This window comes from Lithohypha guttulata (genome assembly GCF_036872675.1).
Source record: "Lithohypha guttulata strain CCFEE 5908 chromosome Unknown scaffold_2, whole genome shotgun sequence".
NCBI classification, from domain to species: Eukaryota; Fungi; Ascomycota; class Eurotiomycetes; order Chaetothyriales; family Trichomeriaceae; genus Lithohypha; species Lithohypha guttulata.
This window is the reverse complement of record NW_027042751.1, coordinates 4,239,862-4,262,179: the sequence shown is the minus strand read 5'-3', so window position 1 is coordinate 4,262,179 and position 22,318 is coordinate 4,239,862. Positions and strand designations below refer to the sequence as shown.

General features: G+C 48.8%; 8 protein-coding genes and 1 non-coding gene across 9 annotated transcripts; 5 read left to right on the top strand and 4 right to left on the bottom strand.

Annotated features, from left to right (window-relative positions):
* Window positions 1–465: 465 nt before the first annotated feature.
* On the bottom strand, window positions 466–2,882 carry PAT1 (DNA topoisomerase 2-associated protein pat1; the record flags this gene model as incomplete). The annotated part of the gene is made up of 2 exons (XM_064898024.1): window positions 466–2,692; window positions 2,740–2,882. The coding sequence occupies 2 exons, from the start codon at window positions 2,880–2,882 to the stop codon at window positions 466–468; spliced, it is 2,370 nt and encodes a 789-aa protein (XP_064756974.1).
* An 868-nt stretch (window positions 2,883–3,750) lies between these two features.
* On the top strand, window positions 3,751–5,050 carry KRE2 (alpha 1,2-mannosyltransferase 2.4.1; the record flags this gene model as incomplete). The annotated part of the gene is made up of 2 exons (XM_064898023.1): window positions 3,751–4,650; window positions 4,697–5,050. The coding sequence occupies 2 exons, from the start codon at window positions 3,751–3,753 to the stop codon at window positions 5,048–5,050; spliced, it is 1,254 nt and encodes a 417-aa protein (XP_064756973.1).
* A 2,214-nt stretch (window positions 5,051–7,264) lies between these two features.
* LTR64_003670 lies at window positions 7,265–7,402 on the top strand. The gene has a single exon. It is a non-coding gene; the product is annotated as a tRNA-Gln (tRNA).
* Window positions 7,403–7,694: 292 nt separating this feature from the next.
* LTR64_003669 (uncharacterized protein) lies at window positions 7,695–9,800 on the bottom strand (the record flags this gene model as incomplete). Its single annotated transcript, XM_064898022.1, has 2 exons — window positions 7,695–9,191; window positions 9,267–9,800. 2 exons carry the CDS (start codon window positions 9,798–9,800, stop codon window positions 7,695–7,697), a joined length of 2,031 nt encoding a protein of 676 aa, XP_064756972.1.
* Window positions 9,801–10,572: 772 nt separating this feature from the next.
* rrb1 (Ribosome assembly protein rrb1) lies at window positions 10,573–12,130 on the top strand (the record flags this gene model as incomplete). Its single annotated transcript, XM_064898021.1, has 2 exons — window positions 10,573–10,765; window positions 10,815–12,130. 2 exons carry the CDS (start codon window positions 10,573–10,575, stop codon window positions 12,128–12,130), a joined length of 1,509 nt encoding a protein of 502 aa, XP_064756971.1.
* Window positions 12,131–12,223: 93 nt separating this feature from the next.
* On the bottom strand, window positions 12,224–15,838 carry LTR64_003667 (uncharacterized protein; the record flags this gene model as incomplete). Its single annotated transcript, XM_064898020.1, has 1 exon — window positions 12,224–15,838. One exon carries the CDS (start codon window positions 15,836–15,838, stop codon window positions 12,224–12,226), a length of 3,615 nt encoding a protein of 1,204 aa, XP_064756970.1.
* A 1,234-nt stretch (window positions 15,839–17,072) lies between these two features.
* On the top strand, window positions 17,073–17,802 carry spf31 (DnaJ subfamily C member 8; the record flags this gene model as incomplete). The annotated part of the gene is made up of 3 exons (XM_064898019.1): window positions 17,073–17,135; window positions 17,179–17,222; window positions 17,274–17,802. The coding sequence occupies 3 exons, from the start codon at window positions 17,073–17,075 to the stop codon at window positions 17,800–17,802; spliced, it is 636 nt and encodes a 211-aa protein (XP_064756969.1).
* Window positions 17,803–18,229: 427 nt separating this feature from the next.
* FAD1 (3'-phosphoadenosine 5'-phosphosulfate sulfotransferase) lies at window positions 18,230–19,396 on the top strand (the record flags this gene model as incomplete). Its single annotated transcript, XM_064898018.1, has 2 exons — window positions 18,230–18,480; window positions 18,562–19,396. The coding sequence occupies 2 exons, from the start codon at window positions 18,230–18,232 to the stop codon at window positions 19,394–19,396; spliced, it is 1,086 nt and encodes a 361-aa protein (XP_064756968.1).
* Window positions 19,397–20,128: 732 nt separating this feature from the next.
* Window positions 20,129–21,958, bottom strand: LTR64_003664 (uncharacterized protein; the record flags this gene model as incomplete). Its single annotated transcript, XM_064898017.1, has 5 exons — window positions 20,129–20,402; window positions 20,456–20,755; window positions 20,804–21,079; window positions 21,129–21,864; window positions 21,916–21,958. 5 exons carry the CDS (start codon window positions 21,956–21,958, stop codon window positions 20,129–20,131), a joined length of 1,629 nt encoding a protein of 542 aa, XP_064756967.1.
* Window positions 21,959–22,318: the final 360 nt, after the last annotated feature.

Sequence of the window (22,318 nt, the reverse complement as noted above, 5' to 3'; positions counted from 1 at the left end):
TTATACTCTGAGGCCAGCTCAAGATCAAACGAGCAACCAGTCAATGACCACGACATTACCTTCTGCGGTGCTAAACTCGTCGTGTAGAAGACGAGTCTCCAATCGCGAACATGAAACAGGCTCAAACTACAACAATGCATTTGATAGTTTTGACCTTAACACTGATGGTTTTGTGATTCTATTTATCTTTTCAGCTACAGCATTCTCCAATATAAACGATATAGATATCAGAGTGGCTTCTTCAGGCATGTACTGGTAACACATGACTTTTTCTCAAGCCAGGGCTCTTCAACACCCAGATAGATATGCACTCGCTAAGTGCTAAGAGCAACCCCTCACTTCTTCATGCCAGCGGCATTGAACATGTTCTTTCAGGTTCTGTAGGCTGAATACTCTAACCTTCTCTCTAATGCATCCATCTCTTAGTCGCAGCCTGTTTTTAGTAAATTATCTGAGACCCCTACCTCAGCCCAACATGTCAACGTCCAACCCAATAGCTCTCATGAACAAGTTCACATTGCCAAGTCTCTGCCCTTTCATTTCTGCTGGTAGGGCTCGACTCTGGCTGACTGTATCCATCACTCGATCCTTTACCGCGATGACCAAACGTTGTTGCTGTTCCGGGCTAGCACCAATTCCGACAGCTGCCAAGAACTGCCAGACGTACATATCGTCACCGACGTTGACAGCCCCAGGGAATAGATGGGGCAATACTGGCTCCAATGTATCGAACAAACGATTGTAGTGACTGACCCATTGTGACCATTCAGCATCTGTAACTTCTCCAGAGTCTTTGGCAAGTTCAGCACGAGAGAGAAGCAGGGTAAGGAAAGTCACCCCGACACGAGTCCTCGCGACATTGATCATGTTCGTTTGCTCGATGAGGATCTGAAGAAGACCAATCATGATGTTGATTGGAGCTTCACTAATGTAACCCATTAATGATGGCTGTACAGCCTGTGACCATGTTTCGATTTCTTCTCTCACATGGGCCGGCGGTGACCATTGTGAGGCGTCTTCGGTTATTGGAGGTATAGCGTTGCGGATCACATCGAGCTGATCGAGATGGACAATAACCATAGTCAATATTGTGACCCGTTGTTCCTGGTCTATCTGACGAAAGACTCTGGGTATCGCCTTCTTTCCTTTAGTGAAAGACAGGAAGGCGATGAACGGATGAGTAGCAAGGGCACCGGGAATGATCGGCTCCATTATCTTCAGATCAGACCAGAGCTTCTGGTTGAGTCGAGTGATTTCTGCCCGCCATTCGTCATGTGCTTGTACACTCTCAGGTTGGTCGTCCGTAGGTGGCGGAGGCATCTTTCGTTCTTGATCTTCCATGGCCATAAGGTCACTGTAGACTGCCTCGATATTCTTGAGAATTGTCTTTCGGTCGGTGCCACGGGTAGTGTGGCGTCGCGCTGATGCGGGTCTGGAGTCGGTTGACTCTTGTCTCTTGAGATTGAGCAAAGGCTTTGGTGTCTTCGCATTGCTGAATGATATCTTTCCCAGACTTCCTTCGATAATAAGCTGCTTGTTCTTTGGCTTTAGCTTCGCGGCCTCAACGGCACGTTGAACTTGTTGCTGCATACGTTGCATGTGATTCTCGCCATTGAGAGCGTTTCTGCGATTGTTCATACGCCCACCAGTCTGGAAAAGATATGTCTGGGCGAAGTGACCTAACGGCTGAGTTGGATGTTGTCGAGGAGCACCTCTAATCTGGCTATAGACTTGATAGTAGAAGTCTTCAGCCAGCATTGCTTCAGTATCCGAGTCTGTCGCGTTTCCAGTAGCGGCTACAAGTTGCTGAAGCTGGATACGTGTGATGAAGCTCTTGTCTTGTGGTGTCATCATGCCGTTCCCCTTAGAAAGCAGGAAAATTTTGTGATTTCTCTTTGCGCGCTTGGCATCTTCTTCCAGATAGGCGCGTCGTTGATCTTCCGACAGCTGTAGTAATTGGTCTGGATGTGATAATACAGGCAGACTTCCGACTTGCAATTGCTGGCTTTGGCTGGGATGAGGTGAATGTCTTGCCCTGTTTGGATTTTGCAAGATTTGTAGAGGTGTCTGTGAAGGGGTAGGGTTGTGCTGCTGAGCTTGTGACACCTGGGGCACAGATTGATGCTGAGGTGGCGGTTGGTGGAAAGGAGCCATTACAGGTGGAGGCTGCTGTGAGAGCTGGGGTGGAAACCCTGGAGGAGGGCCTTGAGGTAAGAAAAGACCGGGAGGAGGGGGAGGTTGCTGAGCTCTCATGGCAGCTTCTACTTCTTCCAAGCTCATCATCCTTCTTTCCGCGGGTGGAGGCATTCTTGCAGTGCTGATACGTCCTTCGCCGTAGCCTGCCTGCCCACCTTGCACGGTCGGTGGCTGCGGTTTTGAGCTCCAGAAGCCCGACTTGGCTTGAATGTCTGGGATATAGTCAGGGTCTTGATAGACTTCGTATCCAGTCCTGGCAGGTTTGGACTGCCTCTGAGGCTCCCTTTGAGGCGGTTGCTGCAGGCCAAAGCGCATGCCTTCTTCGTCGATTGCCTTGGATACCTGAGCAGTCTTGCCGAAAAAATCAAAGTCCTTGCCCACACTACCTTGGGTAGCATTGCCCTCAGCACCTCCGCCAAAGGTGTCATCATTGAGGTCATCGCCCGTCTCCTCTAGTTGATCTCCAAGGCCATCGTAGGTATCGTCGAAGTCGAGACTGCATAAGTTAGTGCTGCGTAAAGTTTAGAGTACCTCGCAACATACATCTCATCGTCTGTATTTTGAAAAGCCTGCAACTTTCGTGTCTGCTGCAAACCACCAAAAGCGTCATTGTGCTCAAATATACCCTTCTTTCCTGATCCAGGCTTATCGCGAGGCAATGAGGTATCGAAGCCGAAGAACGACATTGTCGTCTGGAGGGGAATTTAACAGTTGAGTCCTTCGCACGTTGCCACAGTTGATGTTAACAACCCACACATAGTCGATTTACGGTGATTCTGATCGGCAGCACACGTAAAGCAAGTTTTGTTTTGTGTCGACAGAATCAACAAGAAATTTGAAGATGGTTACTTTGAGCTCATTGTCCAGATATGCCTGTAGACTGGCGACGAGCTTGGTGACGTTCCTCAGCGCCCACGAGGCTGTCGTAAACCCCAAAATTTGAGGCCTCTAAGGCTGCAAGCGGGGCCCAAAATCGTCCCTAAGCGCAAGTCGGCCAAGCTCAAATCTGGCGATGCTTGCTGCTGCAGCGATTCTGCTCTGCATGATGAAACAATGATCCAAATTCAGAAACAGGCAAGTCAGGCCTGTAGACGGACACTAATAGTGAATGCAGAAGCTTATCTTCGTGCTCGCTCTTGTGATGTTTATGGCTATGGATATACACGAGAGTTATACTGGCTGTGCGCAGCCCCTTTGCAGTGGTTATGCTTCGTGGTATGCAGATACAACACTTGCGATTCTGCTTCCTTTGAGACTGTTTATATTTGAATTTCTCTTGCTGCATGTAGGCAAGCACGCTTGTGTTTCTTCCCGGAGTCCCTGAAAGTTAAACTATCCTTGTCAATCGTTGTGCCACGCAATCGTCGTCGAATGCACGACCTAACCTTTTTCCCTTAATTTACCGTTTGCGCTGCTCTCTGAAATCGCTGCATGCGACCACACGGCGACGGTGGAAATAGCATCACCTACGACCTCGAAGGATCCTGATCAACGCCGCCATCGCATGTGCGAAAGCAAGACAACGGATCATCTCGTCCTTCTCTGCTAGCCGTCATGGCTACGGGCAACGTGCGATATGCTCGTTACGTCCTCTTCGCGATCTTCGGCATCGTCGTGATCTACCTAATATCGACCTCCTCGTTACCTCAATACACTGAACCATTAAAAGATCATGCCGGTCAACTGCTGGGAGGCTTTAAGGGAGCACCGCAGGCAGAAGATCAAAAAATATATAGCACTGCAACCACTACGGCTTTGTCGTCCCAACCTACCTCCGTTAATCCGGCGCTGACTCACTTTCCCCTTGACGATCTCACACCTTCGGCGCCCGAAGGAAAGGCCAACGCGACTTTCGTTACTCTGGCTCGAAACTCAGACATATGGGAAATAGCACGTTCCATTCGTCAGGTCGAGGACAGATTCAACAGAAATTATCACTACGATTGGGTCTTCCTAAACGACAAGCCATTTGACGACACTTTCAAGAAAGTTACCACTTCACTCGTATCAGGCAAAACTCACTATGGCGAGATCAAGGAAGAGCATTGGTCTTTCCCGTCATGGATTGATCAGGACAAGGCCAGACAGGTCAGAGAAGATATGGCGCAAAGGAAGATCATCTATGGCGATTCCATCAGTTACAGACACATGTGCAGATTTGAGTCTGGCTTCTTCTTCCGTCAACCTCTCATGATGAACTATGAATGGTACTGGAGAGTTGAGCCCAGTGTTGAACTCTTCTGCGATGTTCACTATGATCCTTTCAAGTTCATGATTGAGAACAAGAAGAAGTACAGCTTTGTCCTCAGCCTGTACGAGTACGTTGAGACTATTCCGACCTTGTGGGACAGCGTCAAGAAATTCATGAAAAAACATCCTGAGCATCTCGCTGCGGACAACTCTCTTGAATTCTTGAGTGACGACAATGGCGAAACCTACAACAAATGTCACTTTGTAAGTACCGATCGTTCCCGGAGTGAGCTCAACTAACATACTCTAGTGGTCTAACTTTGAGATTGGCAACCTGGACTGGCTTCGATCCAAGGCCTACATTGACTTCTTTGAAACACTCGATAAGGACGGTGGTTTCTTCTACGAACGATGGGGCGACGCGCCAGTTCACTCAATAGCTGCCGGCCTTCTCCTCGACAAGTCTGAGATCCACTTCTTCAACGATATTGCCTACTACCACGTCCCATTCACTCACTGTCCAACTGGTGAAGATGTTCGCCTCAAGCTAAAATGTCACTGCAACCCTGAGCAGAATTTTGACTGGAAGAGCTACTCGTGTACAAGTCGATACTTTGAACTGAACAAACTGGAGAAGCCAGCTGGCTGGCACGATCAGCAATAACTACGCTCGGGGGATTTCTTGTCGTGGGTTGTAAAAAGTTTTCTCGTTTCGCTACTTGGCACGGCCTTGCTGGTAGCAGTTGTTCTACAAGTTCCTGCTTTTAGACGACGCATCTTCGGCACTATGGAGCGGCTGGCAGAGTGGCATGAGAGAGGAACGCGAGAGCAGCAGGAGACTGATAAGGATGTCGATCAAGTTGATCCTTTCTTGTTGGCAAGAGCTGGAGAGAAGATGCTGGCGCAGGATAAGTGATTGAATGATAATTATGTGCTAACAGATTGAGCATTGAGTGGCGTAAATGGGGTTTGCTAGCTAGATTGCGTGGTCTGCTTCTACAGATTGTACCAGCAAGTTACCTAAGGAGTTGGCATTCAATACAAGTTCTTTCAATACTATTTACTCGGACTTCGTGCTTCAATACGTGCCGATGATTGATTCTGTCTCAATATATAGCAGTAGGCTTCGTCTCACGACATACACTATCTCGAACGTTCTTCACTAGGAGCCAGCTTCCTTAATCAGTCCTCGTGGTCGCTAAACGGAAACTTGGCTGCCATTAAACAGAATACGTAAATACATAGCACTAATTGATATGTCTGACTGTAGCAAGAAAGAGGCAGTCCTGTGATCCAGGTGCTTTCCTAGTCTTCGTGAGTGCTAGGTTGAGCCCAAGGCTGTCGCCAACACAGTGATGACAGAGCATCACTAAACGTCACTCTCACCCAACCACCTCTTCACTGCCACAACCCGCATTTCTTTCCCACAAATGATAATATTCCGAATTCACCCTCCACAATCAACAACAGTTCGGTCCCTTGGCCTAGCTGGTTAAGAAGAACATTCTCGGTGAGTAATTCACGAAGCTCCCATACTCCGTCCCCTGGTCCCGCGAAATTTGTAGTACACCAAAGGTCTCTGTCCTTAGCTGACGTAGTATGTGTGTGGATGGGACAGACTTGACACTTAGGTCTCAACATAAGGTATCCACTCGGTTCGAGTTGAGGAGGACTTTTTTGTCGAGATTGATAAGGAGGAATTTTTTTATCGAAATTTCGTTCAAGTAGAACTTGAACTTTGAAGGTCTTTTGTGTGCGTTGGCCATGATCGATAACGTACGAATGCCTGCCTGGCTAATGGTACATCTCAACCTCTGAGCTCTTACTTTCAATCTTCTATCCCACTGTTTCTACTCTTCATCACTCAGATCTCACTACGCAGCAGCCGCCTTAGGCTTCTTAGCACCATATTTACTCCTCGCCCTGATTCTTCCCACCACACCACCCAAATCACCCACGCCCCTGACCAAATGATATCTCACACCAGGACAATCCTGCGACCTTCCACCTCTAACAATCACCACACTGTGTTGCTGCACATTATGTCCTATTCCTGGTATGTACGCGCTAATCACCCTTCCCGAGCTGAGACGCACCTTTGCGGTCTTTCTCTGTCCCGAGTTTGGTTTCTTGGGCTTCGTGATACCGACTTTGAGGCAGACACCTTTGAGTTGGGGTCGGCCAACGGTGGCTGGAGAGCCGGGACGACGCTTTTTCTGGGTGTTGCGGCCTTTGCAGCGGACTTGGTTGAGGGTTGCGTTTGGGGAGGGTGTGGAGGAGAAGAGGCGCGTGATTGGGCGTTGGAGGAGGTGGACAGTGGGTTGGAACTGTGTTTTGGTTGAGAGACGTGCCGTTGTAGGAGATATTGTGAGACGACGCAGAGCGTGTAGCAGGCTCGTTGAGGGTGTTGCAGGCATGTTTGCGTCGGAAACGTAGGCGTTGACTTTCGTCTGCTCCTCAGTCTACTGATCAGTCACTTGTTCTGTGGGCAGCGTGTCGGCCAGCGATGTGTCGATGGTAACTGTAGTGGTATCAGAAGGACGTAGACCGCGTGTCTTGGTGGACTAGATACGACCTCTCTCTCTGTCGATGGAACGTGCACTTCGATGAAACTCACATGCTCCGATTCGAGCTACCACGAAGTTGTCCGCAACTGCTTGCTGTTTTCGAATATAGTCACGTGAGAGCATAATTACTCCTAAATTTCGGGTATAAGTATGCCTAGGCCTGCCTACGAATTGCCACCATATCAATGTGTTTGTAGATGTTTGAAGGACGTCATGCATTGAGCCTTTATATTCCCCGCTATTCAAAATATGGCTCAAATTCGTCTCCTGAGCACACACAGACTTAAACAGTCTGCTCAACCGATTCACTCGGTCCTATAGTGTAGTGGTGATCACACTGGATTTTGATATCCCATCTCAATCCTTCCAGTGACCGTGAGTGGTCTTCTTCGACACAATTGAACCTTATACTGATAACAATGTAGCCGGTTCGAATCCGGGTAGGACCTTTTCTACCACAAGTTGGTAAACTGACTTGCGAACAATCTTTTTGCAGTTTTACTCGCTCATTGTGCTTTCAATTATAGTCGTAGCATTTCTACACTTTACCTGTGGGTAGTGGCTGGGTGTTTTGAGAATGTTATCGCAGAGAGTAACAATGCTCTGTGATGCTAGCCTTGGTGTCGGTTGCACGTTACCTTCGCTGGCTTACTGATAGTTAGCAAAAATTGAGTAACAACTCTCCTGGAGCAGAATCGATTCAAGTATTAACATTGTTCTGAAGTGTCCTACAAGCTTACTCTATACATAAGCAGCAGTACTCTTAAGCTCTTCAATATGCCGACGGCTTCTCCCAACCTCAGAGTCCACTCTTGCAAGCCCAACTCTATTCGGCTCAGCTGGTGCACTTACATCTCCAATCTTTATCTTGACCCGTTTCAGCATCAACGCTCTTTCGATGCCTCCCAGCGTGGTTCCATTGTTCGGTAGATCGATATTTGGGTTGTCTCTTGTCAAGCTAGATACGTAGCCGAAGATATCAGGAGCCAATGTATTGATACGCAACCAGGTAGAGAGAATCGCAGCCACAAGCAGGATGAGGCAGGAAACAAAATCCATGGCAATCCAGGGCCAGAATATGGCGTAGTGAGGATTGTATATTGCGCCTTTCATGATGGTCAGTAGGTAACCTTTGTCACTACCCGTTGCCGTGAGTACTGAGAAATCAGGTGCGCTTTGTCGGGAAAGGTGATTCTGCCCAAGAATGTAGTATGTATTGAAAGCCTTCTTGAGAACTTGCTCAAATGGAGCTTGCCAGTTCGCTCCAGGCCATTGTGTGTTGAGATCGTCTTGGGTCGTAGTGTTATCGACGCTGAGGCCTTCGAAATATTGGTTCAGTTGATTGGTTTTGTCATGGGCAGCGATCTCCGTGAGATTGCCGAAGAAGTTCGTGGCAAACGAATCGTCGTCAAAGGGCGTGCTATATGAAGTCGCAGTTTCGAGGCTCGTCCCGTTGAAGTAGCGCATTGCGTGAGGAAAGCAGCCAGTATCTTTGCACCTGATTTCCACCTCGACGTTGATGCTGCTGACATTGCAGAGCAACTGCATGCTAGATTCAGTGTACGAAGCGTACTCTGTGGCTGGAGACATCGACCGATGCCACAAATAGAATTGCCGAAGAAGTTGTCCATTAGCATCAGTGGCAGTACTGCTTGTAGTCATGTTGAAGATCGATTGGTAATTTGACGATGCATTAAGAGGAAAGTCTGTGTATCGATGGAGCTGAGGCGCCTCACAACCAACGTCCAAATAAGAGGTTCGCATCGTGTACTTTCCTACAACCTTCCCACTGTATGCAAAATCAAGGGCGTTCTTGTCGTACATATAAGGCTGTATTCCGACCATGGCTGAGTAAGCTTTCTGCATCTGGGTCTGTGATTGTTTCGACACATCTACCCAGCCGTGACGGTTCACACCAGGCTTGATCCATCCGACAGCCACGTTCAAAGGGGGATTGAGCAAATACTTCAAATCAGGTAGGAGTGCAAGCCCATTCGAATCTGTGCCGTAAGATGATTCAGGTCTATTGTAGTCGTAATCGACCAAGTCTGCATATGTATAGACGAGATTGATCTGGTCAGGCTTAAAGATTGTCAAGCCAGTGTGGGTGCTTGCTGGAACCCATCTTGAGCTGAATCCGGAGACATAGTCTGGACCTGGTATACCAACAGGAACCTTTTTGTAGCTATTGGATGTGACCAATGCGTACTCTCTTTGACTTGCTTGCGAACCGAGATACTATGAGCAAGTTAGCTTAGCACTATTTTTGTGCGCCAACAATACAAGACGGAGTGGACGTAAGGGGATGCTTACATAAAAACACCAGATTCCGACAAGTGCAACAGACTGCGTGCTGAAGGCTCGTAGCGACCATATGAGCTTGAATGTACTCGGTAGACTGACACTACCCTGCAATTGCTCCAGGTCCGAGATGTAAGCACCTTTTTCTGCTTTAAACAAGGCATAGCGTTTGACCAAGGTAGAGATAATAGTCACAAAGACGATAGTGAACGCTGTAACCATCTGACTGTTAAATTCAATCAAAAACCTTGTCAGACCGCTGACCAAATCGATATAACCGCCACTCCATATACTATCCTTCTTCCATGCGTAGATCACGAGAGCAACCTTCGCTATCAGGAGTAATGACAAGATGACCATCCCAGCATCGAGCGCGTTCTGCATCAGTGATACCGTCTTCTCAGGCGCCAAGGGTACAGGCTCTTGCGGCCAGGATCCCGTTGGCAGCACATCTTGCGTGTTCTCATTGGCGACCAGATCCTGCTCAGACTCGTGTTGGGAAGACAGATCTGTAAGCTGGACGGTGGTGTAGTGCTTGTCCTCCATCTTCGCGCTTGATTGAAGGTCACCAACTGTCTACTGCTTTGAGATTGAAAGTGTTCAAGAAAAAGACTTCTGCGTGGTATCTAGCTAAAAGTTAGAGCTTGACACCCTTTCGGTATCGCCGTGCCTGTGGATACAAGAGCCATAGTGGTCGATGTGGCATCTTTGCCCTATCACTACAAGGAGCAAAGCACAGCAGAGCCTCGATCAAGCTATGGATGCTCAATAGGTAAAAAGGAGGGCATAGCCAAGCGTATCTCACGCGTCTGAACCAGTTAGAAAGTTCCCAAGAAGGAGCTAGTGTTAGTCGGGTCGAGGCAAAGCCCGGATCTGGAAAGCCAATCTCCTGCCGAAGAAGCCACAGCTGGATTTGGTCTCACGATAAGGAACGCGTTCTTCACATAACTCCGAGCTTCTACGATTCCTGGCAGATCCAATTGCAGGATGGGCCTATGCAGAAGCTGAAGATTTGGTTCAGGAAATCGAATTTGAGACGCGTTCACGCGTTGAGGTGACGATGAGCTTACATGTTGCTGCAGATGCTGAGCAAGCACGGTCAAGTTACAGCAAGTTGTGCTGATAACTAGGAGAATTCAAAATGGCCGCAATTACTAGCCCTTTTTGTGGCACTGCAAAAAAATTCATGGACGAGTTCAGATGTTCGAGGAAGTGGTCAACAGGTAGGCACAGTGCAAAAGTCCCTGAAGTTGCGTTGACATACGAACCCACGATCTTTTATACAAACTTTGATCGTTGAACGCCGTGCGTTGTCAGAATGTCGAAACGTGGCGGCGAAGAGTTGAACGGCGCACCACTAAAAGCAGGACAGCGACCAGAACATGGATCGCAAAACGAAGAAGGGCTTGACTTCGAGGACGACTTCGAGGATGAATATGAGTCTGAGGACGAGGTGATGGAGGCAGGTGTAGATGGCAGACCAGATGCTGAGCGCGAAGCAGAACAGAAAGGTAGGGTCTGGATACGCAAAAGCATGACTTCCCAACTAACAAATCAAAGATGCTATGGATATAGACAACAAGGAGCAGACATTCATACCTGGTCGATCGGTACTGCAAGCTGGACTAAGTCTTACTCCCGATCCATCAACGTATGAAATGCTACACGTTATGTCAACTACTTGGCCCTGTTTATCCTTCGATGTTGTCCGGGATAATCTTGGCGATAATCGCAAGCGATATCCTCGCACATTATATGCCGTAGCCGGGACTCAGGCTGAACAGTCACGCGCCAAGGAGAATGAGCTGATGATATTGAAGCTCAGCAGTCTCGCGAAGATGGATCGAGGCGATACGGATTCTGAAAGTGGCGACGACGACGATGACGAAGCATCGGACCCAATACTAGAATCCAAGTCTATACAACTTCCGAGCACGACTAATCGAATACGCTGCTTTCAACCTACACAAGTCAGCAACGACCTGTCACAAATACCAATGACCTTGACAGCAACCACCCTCGAAAATGCTCAGATCCTAATTCACAACGTAACACCACACCTTAAAGCACTATCTACACCAGGCTTCATGCTTCAGCCAGACGCCTCGAAACCTCTCGCTACACTAAAAATGCACAGAACAGAAGGCTACGCTCTAGATTGGGCTCCTGCCTCCTCCTTTCCAGTTGGCCGGTTACTCTCAGGTGATTGCGCGGGTCAAATATTCAGCTCGCAGGGGACAGAAGCCGGCACATTCGTGGCTGATTTAAGGCCATACGTCGGCCACGCTGGCTCCGTCGAAGAAATCCAATGGTCACCAAGTGAAAAGAACGTCTTCGCATCAGCTAGTAGCGACGGCTCAGTCAAGGTGTGGGATGTGCGAAGTAAGAGCCGCAAGCCTGCCGTGGACGTTAAAATCAGCGATACAGACGTCAATGTAATGTCTTGGTCGCGGCAAACATCTCATCTCCTTGCAACAGGTGCTGACGATGGGCAATGGGGAGTCTGGGATCTGAGACAGTGGAAGCCTCAGGGCAATGGTGGACAGATCAAGCCTTCGCCGGTTGCGAGCTTCAATTTCCATAAGAAGGCTGTTACGTCGATTAAATGGCATCCATCGGATGATAGCGTGGTTGCTGTTGCATCTGCTGACAACACGGCTACTTTGTGGGATCTCTCTGTTGAGATAGACGACGAAGAGTATGGCAAGGAGGCAGGGCTTGGACTAGGCGAAGGTGCCGAAAAGGTACCGCCTCAGTTACTCTTTATTCACCATGTCGAGGACGGTAAAGAATTACATTGGCACCCACAAATGCCTGGCACAGTCATGGTTACAGGCGGAAGTGGGTTTGGGGTGTTTAAGACAATTAGTGTTTGAACATGCCCTTGAATAAAAGTTCAAATTAACATTACTATTATTCTCAGCCTCCTGTTCACATGCTGTCGCCATGCGACCGGCATTGTATCGTCGCTAGCTACCTTTGCCCAAAGTCAGACGGCTAGCTTGGTGACTCAACCAGCTGCTTCTTTTCCTGGTCTTCGGTTTAGATGTCTTCTCTGTCGGCCTCTCTAGCACAGCCGCCTCTTTTCCATCGGGAATGTCTACACTCTTGTAAGTGCTTGAGAAGTTTTGTGGCTGCTGCGGAAGCACCTGGTTCTCCATTACGGGCATGAGACGAACAGCCGATGTTGAAGATTGTTGATATGATTGAGGTCGTTGATTTTGTGGCTGAGGTTGGATCTGTCCTTTGAGCTGAGGTTGTGAGTGAGCAGATTGCAGAGAAGGTCGAGGTTGAGTCTGGGTCTGAGCCTGAGGCGTTGATTGAGCTCTTTCGTGAAGAACCGTTCGTGTCGCCTGTGTGTGTTGTGTACCCAAGTCTGGTAATTGCTTGAGTCGAGATTGATCTCTCAGGACAGATTGCGGTTCATCTCCACAAACACATTCATGCTGAGGAGTCGGCTTATGAGGCAAAGAAAACTCCGCGAGACGTCGCGAGCCAACCTGTACCTCAGCTGGTTGCCCCTGTCCTGAGATGTGTGTTTGTAAGGACGGGAACCGCTGCTGTGCTCGCAAAGGATAGTGTTGTTGTGACAATTCCTGATTATTGGCTCCAGGCAACGACTGTAAGTGGGGATCGTGCTGCTTCTGCTGCGAACTCAAGTCTAAAGTGGCTGACCGATGATGGCCATTCGGGTTGTGGAAGTGCTGATGAGACAGGTATGAAGGGTGGACAGGTGGCTGACGTTGCTGCTGTGGCCATGATGCCTGCTTTGCGGTCGTATCCTGCTGGTGTTGAGGATAGTGTTGGTGCGCTAATCCACTGACATTCGGATTCCATATATGCCGTCCGAACAATTCTTTGGCTTCCCTTCTTGGCCGCCCAGGACCGTAACTAGCTATGTTCTCCAGCTCAGACATTTTTTGTGCGAACGACCGGTTCCTATTGTGTCCTACAACACTCGGCGGTTCTGTACGAGCGAAAATGCGTGGACCAGAAATGGGTTGACTTGCTGACTGCACCGCAGGATTTTGCGGTGCCAGAATGTGAGGCTTGGATGTCTGGTAGCTCTCCGTAGGCTGACCATCAACATCGACGACTCTCGTCTTTTTGTCTCTATGATCTAGGCTCGCCCCTGCCAGTCGCGGATATGGAAGTTGGCCCTGCTCCGACATTCTCCTCCTGGAGGCTAATGACACAGATGCCGCATCCTTTGGTGCAAGCGGGTCAGGTGCTGTCAGACTTCGGTTCGTAATCTGTGGTCTAGCTTGGTCCTGGTCCCTAAACCGGGATGGAGAGGGTGTTTGAAACGCTCGTATAGCAGGGTTGAAGGCAGGATCCGAGAATACGCGACTCTGTTGGTAGGCAGGAGATCGGTAGTCTGCTATTGGGATTGTTTGAGGAGTCTGTTTGGTGACATTGACGACAGCCGACTGTACCTGATATGCAGATTGCTGCTTGTTGACGACCGTAGGGGACGCCAGCTGCTGTTCATCTGCGGCAGGTGGAGGCTCGTCTTCTGGCTTGCTACGACGCACCGGATGCATTGATAATGGATTGAGCATTGGTCTTGATCTTTGTCTGGCAGATGCCGGGTTTGCTGTCTCAAGAAGTATTTCGACCAATTTTGATTGACTCTGCCCAGGAAGATCTGGACCGTCACCTGCCACCTTGCTGCTGGCTTCCACGAATGTTGCAGATGGCTCAGCCTCAATAGAGACACTAGACTGTCGTGAAGAATTCGGCGATGGAGGCCCTTGTACAGAGAGGCTGTGCAATGCTTGGGAACTTTTACGCTGGTGCAAAGAACCTAGAGGCGAGGGTGGTCCACTAGTGCCCAACTGCGATATAGGGCGTTGACTTGAAAATGGTTGGGAGGACTCTTTAGATTGCTCTGGAGTTTTATTGGGCATTTGACCAGCGTCCATCAAAGTGAAACCATTGCGATACGGAAGTGGCTTTCTTGGGATCGTAGGAGCACGAATGACGTTGATTTGTGGCACTGATGTGTCTGAAAGCGACCGCTGATGTTGAGTTAGATCCGGCACGAGAGGCACAGTGGGCACAAGATGGTTGGTAGGGACATGTCGCTGGACTGGAGGTGCTGTCAAAGATCTTTCGGGGGGAAATTCTCTCGTCTGGGGGGCATTAATTTCAAGCCTGCTTTCTTCACCCTCATCCTCAGACCCTGGATTCGATACTGGGTACGGAGGAGGACCTTTCGACTTACCGTTACGGCCTGCACGCAGTAGTGAGGGTAACTTTGTGAGTACCGGGTCAATTGCATACACCTCGACTGTTCGTGTGGCTGAGGACAATCGACGTTTGAGGTTTTCGTCGGTCGTGTTGATCGCTGGTGAAGGTGTCTGCGTTTGAGGAGATAGCTGAAATCTGGAGACAGATAATACCTGATTATTATGTGGTGGCAAAGAAGTTGCACTGGTTTGTGCATGCTGCTGTGGCATTTGGGGATGGATCATGTCCTCAGGCATGGCAGCTGCTGCTTGCGTCGAATCTCCGACCAACAACCGGAGCTTCTCCGGTCTTTGGTATAGGACCTCGTGACCAGTAGCAACCAGAGCTCTTTGCGCTTGTGGTTCCTGCCTGGACTGTCTGTTACGTTTCCGGTAAGAGGCGAAACTTCCCATTTTCACATTTTCAGGCGCTACTGTAGAAGAACCACCAGTATCGGTCACTGGAGAAGTGTCTTCTTGCATGTCATCTTCTACAACGAGAGTATCTGACTGGAGAGCTATCGATTCCAACTCATGAATGACCGGGAGGCGCTCTGTCGGTATGTCCAGAGATTCATCTCGTCCATGCGATGAACTTATGATGTTGTTGATAGACCTTGGCTCTGGTAGCGATAGAGGATGGCTGGGATGCAGGAATGTATTCGAGTCGCTGCTGACGGGACTTTGCAAGTCTGGCGCTTCCTGCTCATCCGCAGAAGGTTTACTGATGGTAGAAGCGTCGCTAGTAGCTGTTTGCTTCGATAATCGTCTGCTTCGTCTCCAAGACGCGGATCGTCTCTGATCCTGAGATGACACATTTGTATCTTCAGCTTGTCCGGGCTGCGAGTGATTTAAAGACGCGGAACTAATAGCAGTTGCCGCCCTTATTTCACAATTATCCAGCTGTGCAGTCGCCTCTATATTCTTCAAATCATGAACAACAGTTCTGAGTTTACCATGTGTCAAATAAAGTCGTGCAAAGGTTGCCGCTGTCTTGGGTTCATCAGATTCGAGAGCCCATGCTGATTTGGGGTTTATACGAATGCTTTCTTCACTAACTTGTTCAACACGAGCAGGAGTTAGTAACTTGATAACTCTGTTGATAGCCTCTTCAGTATCAGTAATGAGGTCATCCATCTTCTGCTGATTGTCAGAAAGCAGAAAGGGGCCTCTCTCTGTCAACAAGTTTCTTGCACGATCGATGTCGACGCTCGCCTTTTGAGCGAGAGTCAAGTTCTCGGAAGCCTTCTGGTCGACAGGGTAGAGAAGATGTGTATAGTCTCCAATGTTGAAGATATATACAAAGCCAGGCGCTACGCTCAGTCGTTGCATACCACCTTCACTAGACGACATGCTGTCGGTAGGCAAGAGGGTCACCTATTACTCGCAACCCACAACTTTGTCGAGCGTCAGTCGACGTGGCTTGTGTGTAAGCGCGACAGCTGAAAAGCCGCACATAACTTGCCTTGATGATGGAACAGATTTCTTCGCACCGTACTAAGATATGATAAAGACATCTTGCACCGGGTTGAAAGAGTATGGCGTTTGTGAGATCTTGTGAGCTGGCTTTTTAGCACGCTCGCCTAGATCAGTGGTATCCACAAGTGGGCTGCGGGCGTCTGGGATTGCTTGACCTTCGCGGGAAGAGCCGCCTAACACGAGCGATCACAGCTCAACTTGTACATGGTTCCGTTCAAGGGAAATTACCAAGTCAACATTCTACGTCCTCATCGTAAGACATAGTCCCATATCCCTTTACTCTGCCTGCATTTTATCCATCGAAGATAGCACCAGAATCGCAACTTCGATAAATCAGGCTGAGAGTGGGGTAAGTCAAAGTTCACTTGAATGGGGCCTTGGTAGTCCTGTGATTGGTATCGTTCTGAACCCGGTGTATAATTTCTAAGCCTAGATTCGATACTCAACTGCAAGAGCCACAAATGCAAAACATCTTACCAGCTCTTACCAAAGAAGAGTGGACGAGCATATCGGACAAGCAGTACAGAACAGCGTCGCTTGTCGTCGCAACACGGAAGAGCAATCAGGTCTTCTTCCTGGCTGGTATCGTTGCGAACATCGTGCTGGGAGCCTCACTGTATTGAGTGTTTGTCATAGGCTTCATATAGCGGGTGGTTCCCCATGGTGTCCACCGTCTATGTCGGCTAAAACTTCCCCCTCGATGGATCTCGAAGCCCTAATGAATGAGGACCGCATTGTACAAGTAAAAGATGTTCACCTTGCTGTTATCTTGAGCTTGACGATGGAGATCATGCCTCGATTAATTCTGGCTGTTTGAAGTTGAAGCAGAAAGCACGACGCGAGAGAAAGAGCGACAACAATTACGCGTCTGGAAACTGCAGGCGCGCCAATGGCCAATTCCTCAACCGTAGCTCACGCTCTGGCAAAACTGCCAGACTGCACCACTGCGAGTTGCCCTCAACAATCGTGGCCAGGTTTTTGACGATTCGACTCGGTTTCTCTCCGTCGCAGTACTGCTCTTAGTGGTACGCGAAGTCTTACGGCTGTCTATATTGCAATATACTTGACTAAAGCAAAGCCTGTGGTAAGCTCAGTAAATCCACCCATCATGGCTAATGATGAAGTTGATGCGCTCGATGCACTTGAAAAGGAAGCCAAGGAGTATGACAAGGTCAGTATGATATGGACATTCAGACATCCAACTAACGGAACAGGATGCCGAAATTGACCGTATTCTCAAAGCCTTCAAGCTTGATGCGTAAGTACTGCTATATTCAGCCTAAGCAGGCAAACGCTGACAGTCTTTTAGATATGCCGTCCTTGATATTCAGCCCGGTGTGCCCGAGTCCCAGATCAAGGTTATGTACCGCAAAAAGTCGTTGCTCATTCATCCTGACAAAACGAAAAATCCGCAAGCACCTGAGGCGTTTGATAGGCTGAAAAAGGCCGAAGCTACACTGATGGATGAAAAACTGCGCAAACACCTCGATGAATGTATTTCAGATGCCCGTCAGTTACTGATCAGACAGAAGAAGCTTTCGATCGACGACGAAGAGCTCAAAACAGACGAATTTCTAAAAGAGTGGAGACGAAAGACTGTCGAAGTGCTAATCGATGCTGAAGCTCGTCGCAGACGACAGATGAAAGCCCAGATGCAAGAGGAAGGCCGCGAGCAAGCTAAAGCAGACGCTGAGCTGGAAGAAAGGAAACGAAAGCGTGACCATGAGAAGAACTGGGAGAACACTCGTGAGACGAGAATCGACAGTTGGCGGGACTTTCAAAAGGTCGAAGCCAAGAAGAAGGACGGCAAGAAAAGGAAGATGAAGGTCATTGGCTAACCACCTCGAAGTTTTGGTCGTCCCACAGGCTCTTGTAGCCTAACAGGTGTGCATAGTGATCAGAAAGAGTAGGCGCATTCACCATGCGTATAACTGTCCCTGTTTGTATGGTTCTGGAGTTGCTCAGCCATGACTAGGAGGATCACTATTACCTGAGAAGAGGCGTTCCAAGGATGATCAACGATGGTGTCTGTGATTATTCCGTAGCATACCAATGATTTTATCTACAAGATACTCCTGATCTTGGCTGTCAAACTCTCGTACTACTTAGCATTCGGACTGAGAAACCCCGCTTGGTTTTGAAGTCAGGAACTTCTCCAAATCTCGACAGGCCACTTCCGTCACAGTTGCAGAAACACGTCGCATGTCAGTACAATTCCATTGCCTCTCTCACGTCGCCTTTCACAATAGATCTGGGCTCTCAGTAATGTCCAGCGATGCATCAGCTGCCGCCGCCAGCCCTATGACCAACGGTACTTCCCTCTACGGGAGTCATAGAGAAGCCGATGCATCAACCAGCCCACCATCTTCGCATACTCTTGCAGACGTATGCGCCGATCTGCACAACCGAGTAACCAAATTTCTGAACGCTGAGCCGCAAAATGAAACCACAAAACGTACGCAACAGCAGACCAAGGTGGCTATGGGAGTTATAGAGAAGGCACTACACGACTATGGGTACGTTCTCTTCAATTTCACTATTTAAATCCTACCTCGGCATCATCAGCAGAAGCAAATATAATTGACATGTACCTCCAGCTTCGATGCGCTCTCACTCTCCTACAACGGAGGTAAAGACTGTCTGGTCTTGCTCATACTCTACCTTGCCGTCCTACACACATATTTCACGCAGCCCACCAGCCGGCGCAAAGAAGCCAGTGGCAACGACAACAACAACGACAACGACAACACCAAGACATTCCCACCCTCCATCCCCTCGATCTACGCCAAACCACCCGACCCCTTCCCAGCCGTAACTTCCTTCGTCGACTCCTCAAGCGCTCAATATCACCTCTCCCTCACTCACATTTCCACGAACCCCGGCACGAAACCAACCCCATCAAAAGCAAAGTCCCATTCCTCGCCTCCCACCAGTCCCGAGAAACAGAGCATACAAGCCGCCTCACACCAGGACCCAAACCAAATCTCCGCGAACGAACCTCACCAAGAGGGCAAGATCATAACTTTCCGCGACGCATTCGCGCTCTATCTCGACTCCCACCCCTCGGTTCGTGCAATCTTCGTTGGCACGCGCAGGACAGACCCGCACGGCGCTCACCTCACTCATTTCGATATGACGGATGGATCGTGGCCGAGCTTTATGCGCATACACCCAGTGATAGATTGGCATTTATCCGAGATATGGACGTTCCTTCGCAGTCCGCATCTAGCAGGAGACGTGGATCGAGCTGCAGGACGGGATCATGTCGAGTATTGTGCTATGTATGACGAAGGTTACACGAGCCTGGGTGGAGTGGGAGATACGTTGAGGAATCCGAAGTTGAAGCATATAGATCCGGAGACTGGTGAAGAGAGATTTAGACCAGCCTATGTGCTGACGGAGGATGATGAGGAGAGGCTTGGAAGGGAATGAGCTTGAAATCTAGGCCAATAACTCAGACAACATGGATTGCACAACATGTGTTCTTGTCCCAGCCACCACGCTATGGACTGTAGATAATGTCGAACTACTTTCAACATGCTGCAATGACACCAACTAATAATCAACAAATACAAGGATGACTTTCCAAAAACTTAGCGTCGGAAGCTAGCTTATTGTTGCAAACTCCAGTAACTTCGCACAAACAGTGAGCTGCCTACTATATTGCGAACACGGATCAAGCGTATCGTGGTCCCAGCGTGTGGAATTTAGTCGTTGATATCAGCACCAGGCCCTAGTTCAAGTCTTAATGACAAGCAAGCAAGACAACAAGAAGGCGACGAGACAACAAAAGTTGATCAACATGAATTGTATGCTGATATGTATGTAGATTAGCTATGTTATCTGTTGGTACAATATTCCTCTCACTACATGTTGTAACATATGTTGTGGTGAATTACAACATCTTTTGTCGAGGCCAGTGACCTTTCCAGTCTGCATCAGACCCGGACCATATGCTGACAGCTATTACATGTGATGATAACTTTTGTGTTGTAATTTGTGACATGTCGACAGCTTGCGTGGTGATAGTGATGGTTGTGTCGATATCTTGACATCACATGTGCATGGCAAGGATGACGATCGTGACAAGATAGTGTTTCAAGCTGACCAATGTCGATGAACAAAACGCGTCAATAGAACCAGATCTACGGTGATCTTCTGAGATCACTCAACTCTTTCAGGAGTGATTGTGCTGACATTCTCCTTGCCTGGAGCAGCGATAGCCTTCTTGGGACTTGGTGTCTTGGTTTGTCGAGCGTCATGGAGGGGCATGTTGGTTTCGGTCTTGATGGAAACTGTAGTCTGAGTCGGCGGCAAGGCCACTGTCTGAACTCGAGAGCCGGCGGTGTTGGTGATAGATTGCAAGCCGCCTTGCATGGGCCAAGCAGCAGTTCGAGTAGTGGTAACACTGATAGTTGGCTTGCCAATCTGAGCTTCACTGAACAGGGTTAGTAACTGCAACCATGACTTCAAGTCGTGAGCTAGACTTACGGAGGTGAGACTGACGTGTCAGGAGTGAAGTTGTGATTGCCGCCAGCAGGAGACTGGTAGCTGCCAGGACTGACACCGTCACCAACATTTTGGAAACGAGTCAAGGTTGGTGATGGAGTGTGTTCAACGGAATAGCTGTATTCCCGACTGCGCCATGTACGTCTTTCTTGGCTTTGAAGCTTGAGCTGTTTCTGAGCCTTGGTGTCTGCGAATCGAAGGAAGAGCTTGACGCCATCGTGTTCACACAGAACGCTGTGGAAGTCTCTGACGACATGCTCAGCAATCTCGCGTGTGTCAAAGCTAGAAGAAGTCAGTGAGTGATGCAGGTATCGAGTGACAGTGACCTACCGAGCGAAGCCGACCTCTTTGCTGACACCAGAAGGTGTATCTCGACAAATCTTGGTTGAAATGGCTCGATAAGGCAGGAAGTGCTTGGCCAAATCAGCTTCATTCCAGTCAATTGGTACACCGGTGCAGTAGATATTGGTTGATGCTTTGTCCTCGAGATCCTTCAATCGTGCATTCCGGGATTTCTGGGCGTAGCTGGCCTGGAAGCCTAGATGGAAGAAGCCTCGAATGCAGTTCTCAGCGGCTGCTGGTGAGTAGTACATGACGAAGCCGAATCTGTCTCATGTTAGCAGCAGCAGGAGTATAGAAGCAAGGAAGCACATACCCTTTGCACTTGCCGGTGTCCTGTTCGATGATGGCCTTGCACGACTCAATTTCACCAAATCGAGAAGCCCATTGGTGCAGGTCTTCATCAGTGGTATCAGGCATGAAGCCACGAATGTAGACGTTCGTGATGCCTTCCGGATTTTGAAGACATTTGGCAAGAGTGAGCTCTTCTTGGTTGGTCCAGAGAGCAGGAACAGCTCTGGGTATGACAGGGTCTCTGCTGACAAGCTCATCGAGATTCACCATCTCATAGCCTTTGTTGTCTTTGGTCTTCATAGGTTGAATAGGTCCAGCAATGTAGGTCTGATTGTCGACTGCAGATTGGTATGGATAGCCAGGGTAAAATTCTGTGCCAACTGCACCATTGGTCTGGCTATAGCCGACATTCTCGTCATTCTTGGCCCAGATTGCACGTTGTGCAGGATCAAATTCAGGCATAGCTGGCTGGAAAGCAATACCACTGTTGTAATGTGCCAGATTGTTTTGTTGCATGTTGCCGCTGTGGAGGTAGCCACTGTAAAGTCCATTGGCAGAATATGTGGCTTGGTCTGTGCCATGCTGAGCTGGTGGAAGGAAGGCAGAGATTGGCACTGTCTGGCCAGATGGAAGTACCATGACTGGATTATTCTGATCGACACGACTGGCAGATGCTGGATAAGTGGGTCCAATAGGAGAGGGAAGTGCCGATCTCAAGTTGACAAGGTTATTGAGAGCACCTTGGCCACCATTGCCACCTGCACGTAGTGTTAGCAATGCTACAGAAGCGACTGCGTGTAGTGACTCACCATACTGAGCTGCCATAGGCATTCTCTGATTGTAGCTGTTCATCTTGGCTATGAGGGTACGATAAGCTGGAAACTTGGTGTTAGTAATTGAAGATAAACGTTGTTGTTGTTGAAAAGGTGTATAGCTAGATCGAGGCATGACAGATCTGCTCCATCGTGGTCGTCTATCAGGAGCATGTGGTAGCTGAGGTCTTCGATCAACGAACCACATGACAGATCTGTTGGAGCTGTTGTGTGCTGATGTGAAGAGCCAAAGGAGGACCATGGAGAGAATGAGTCGAGGACATGGAATGCTACTTACTTGAGGTTAGTGGTCACTAAGTGACAAGCTCCTTGATTTGATCTGAAGTCGACAGTGACTGGTTCTATGAACAGCTGTACAGATGAATAGCAGCAATCTTTC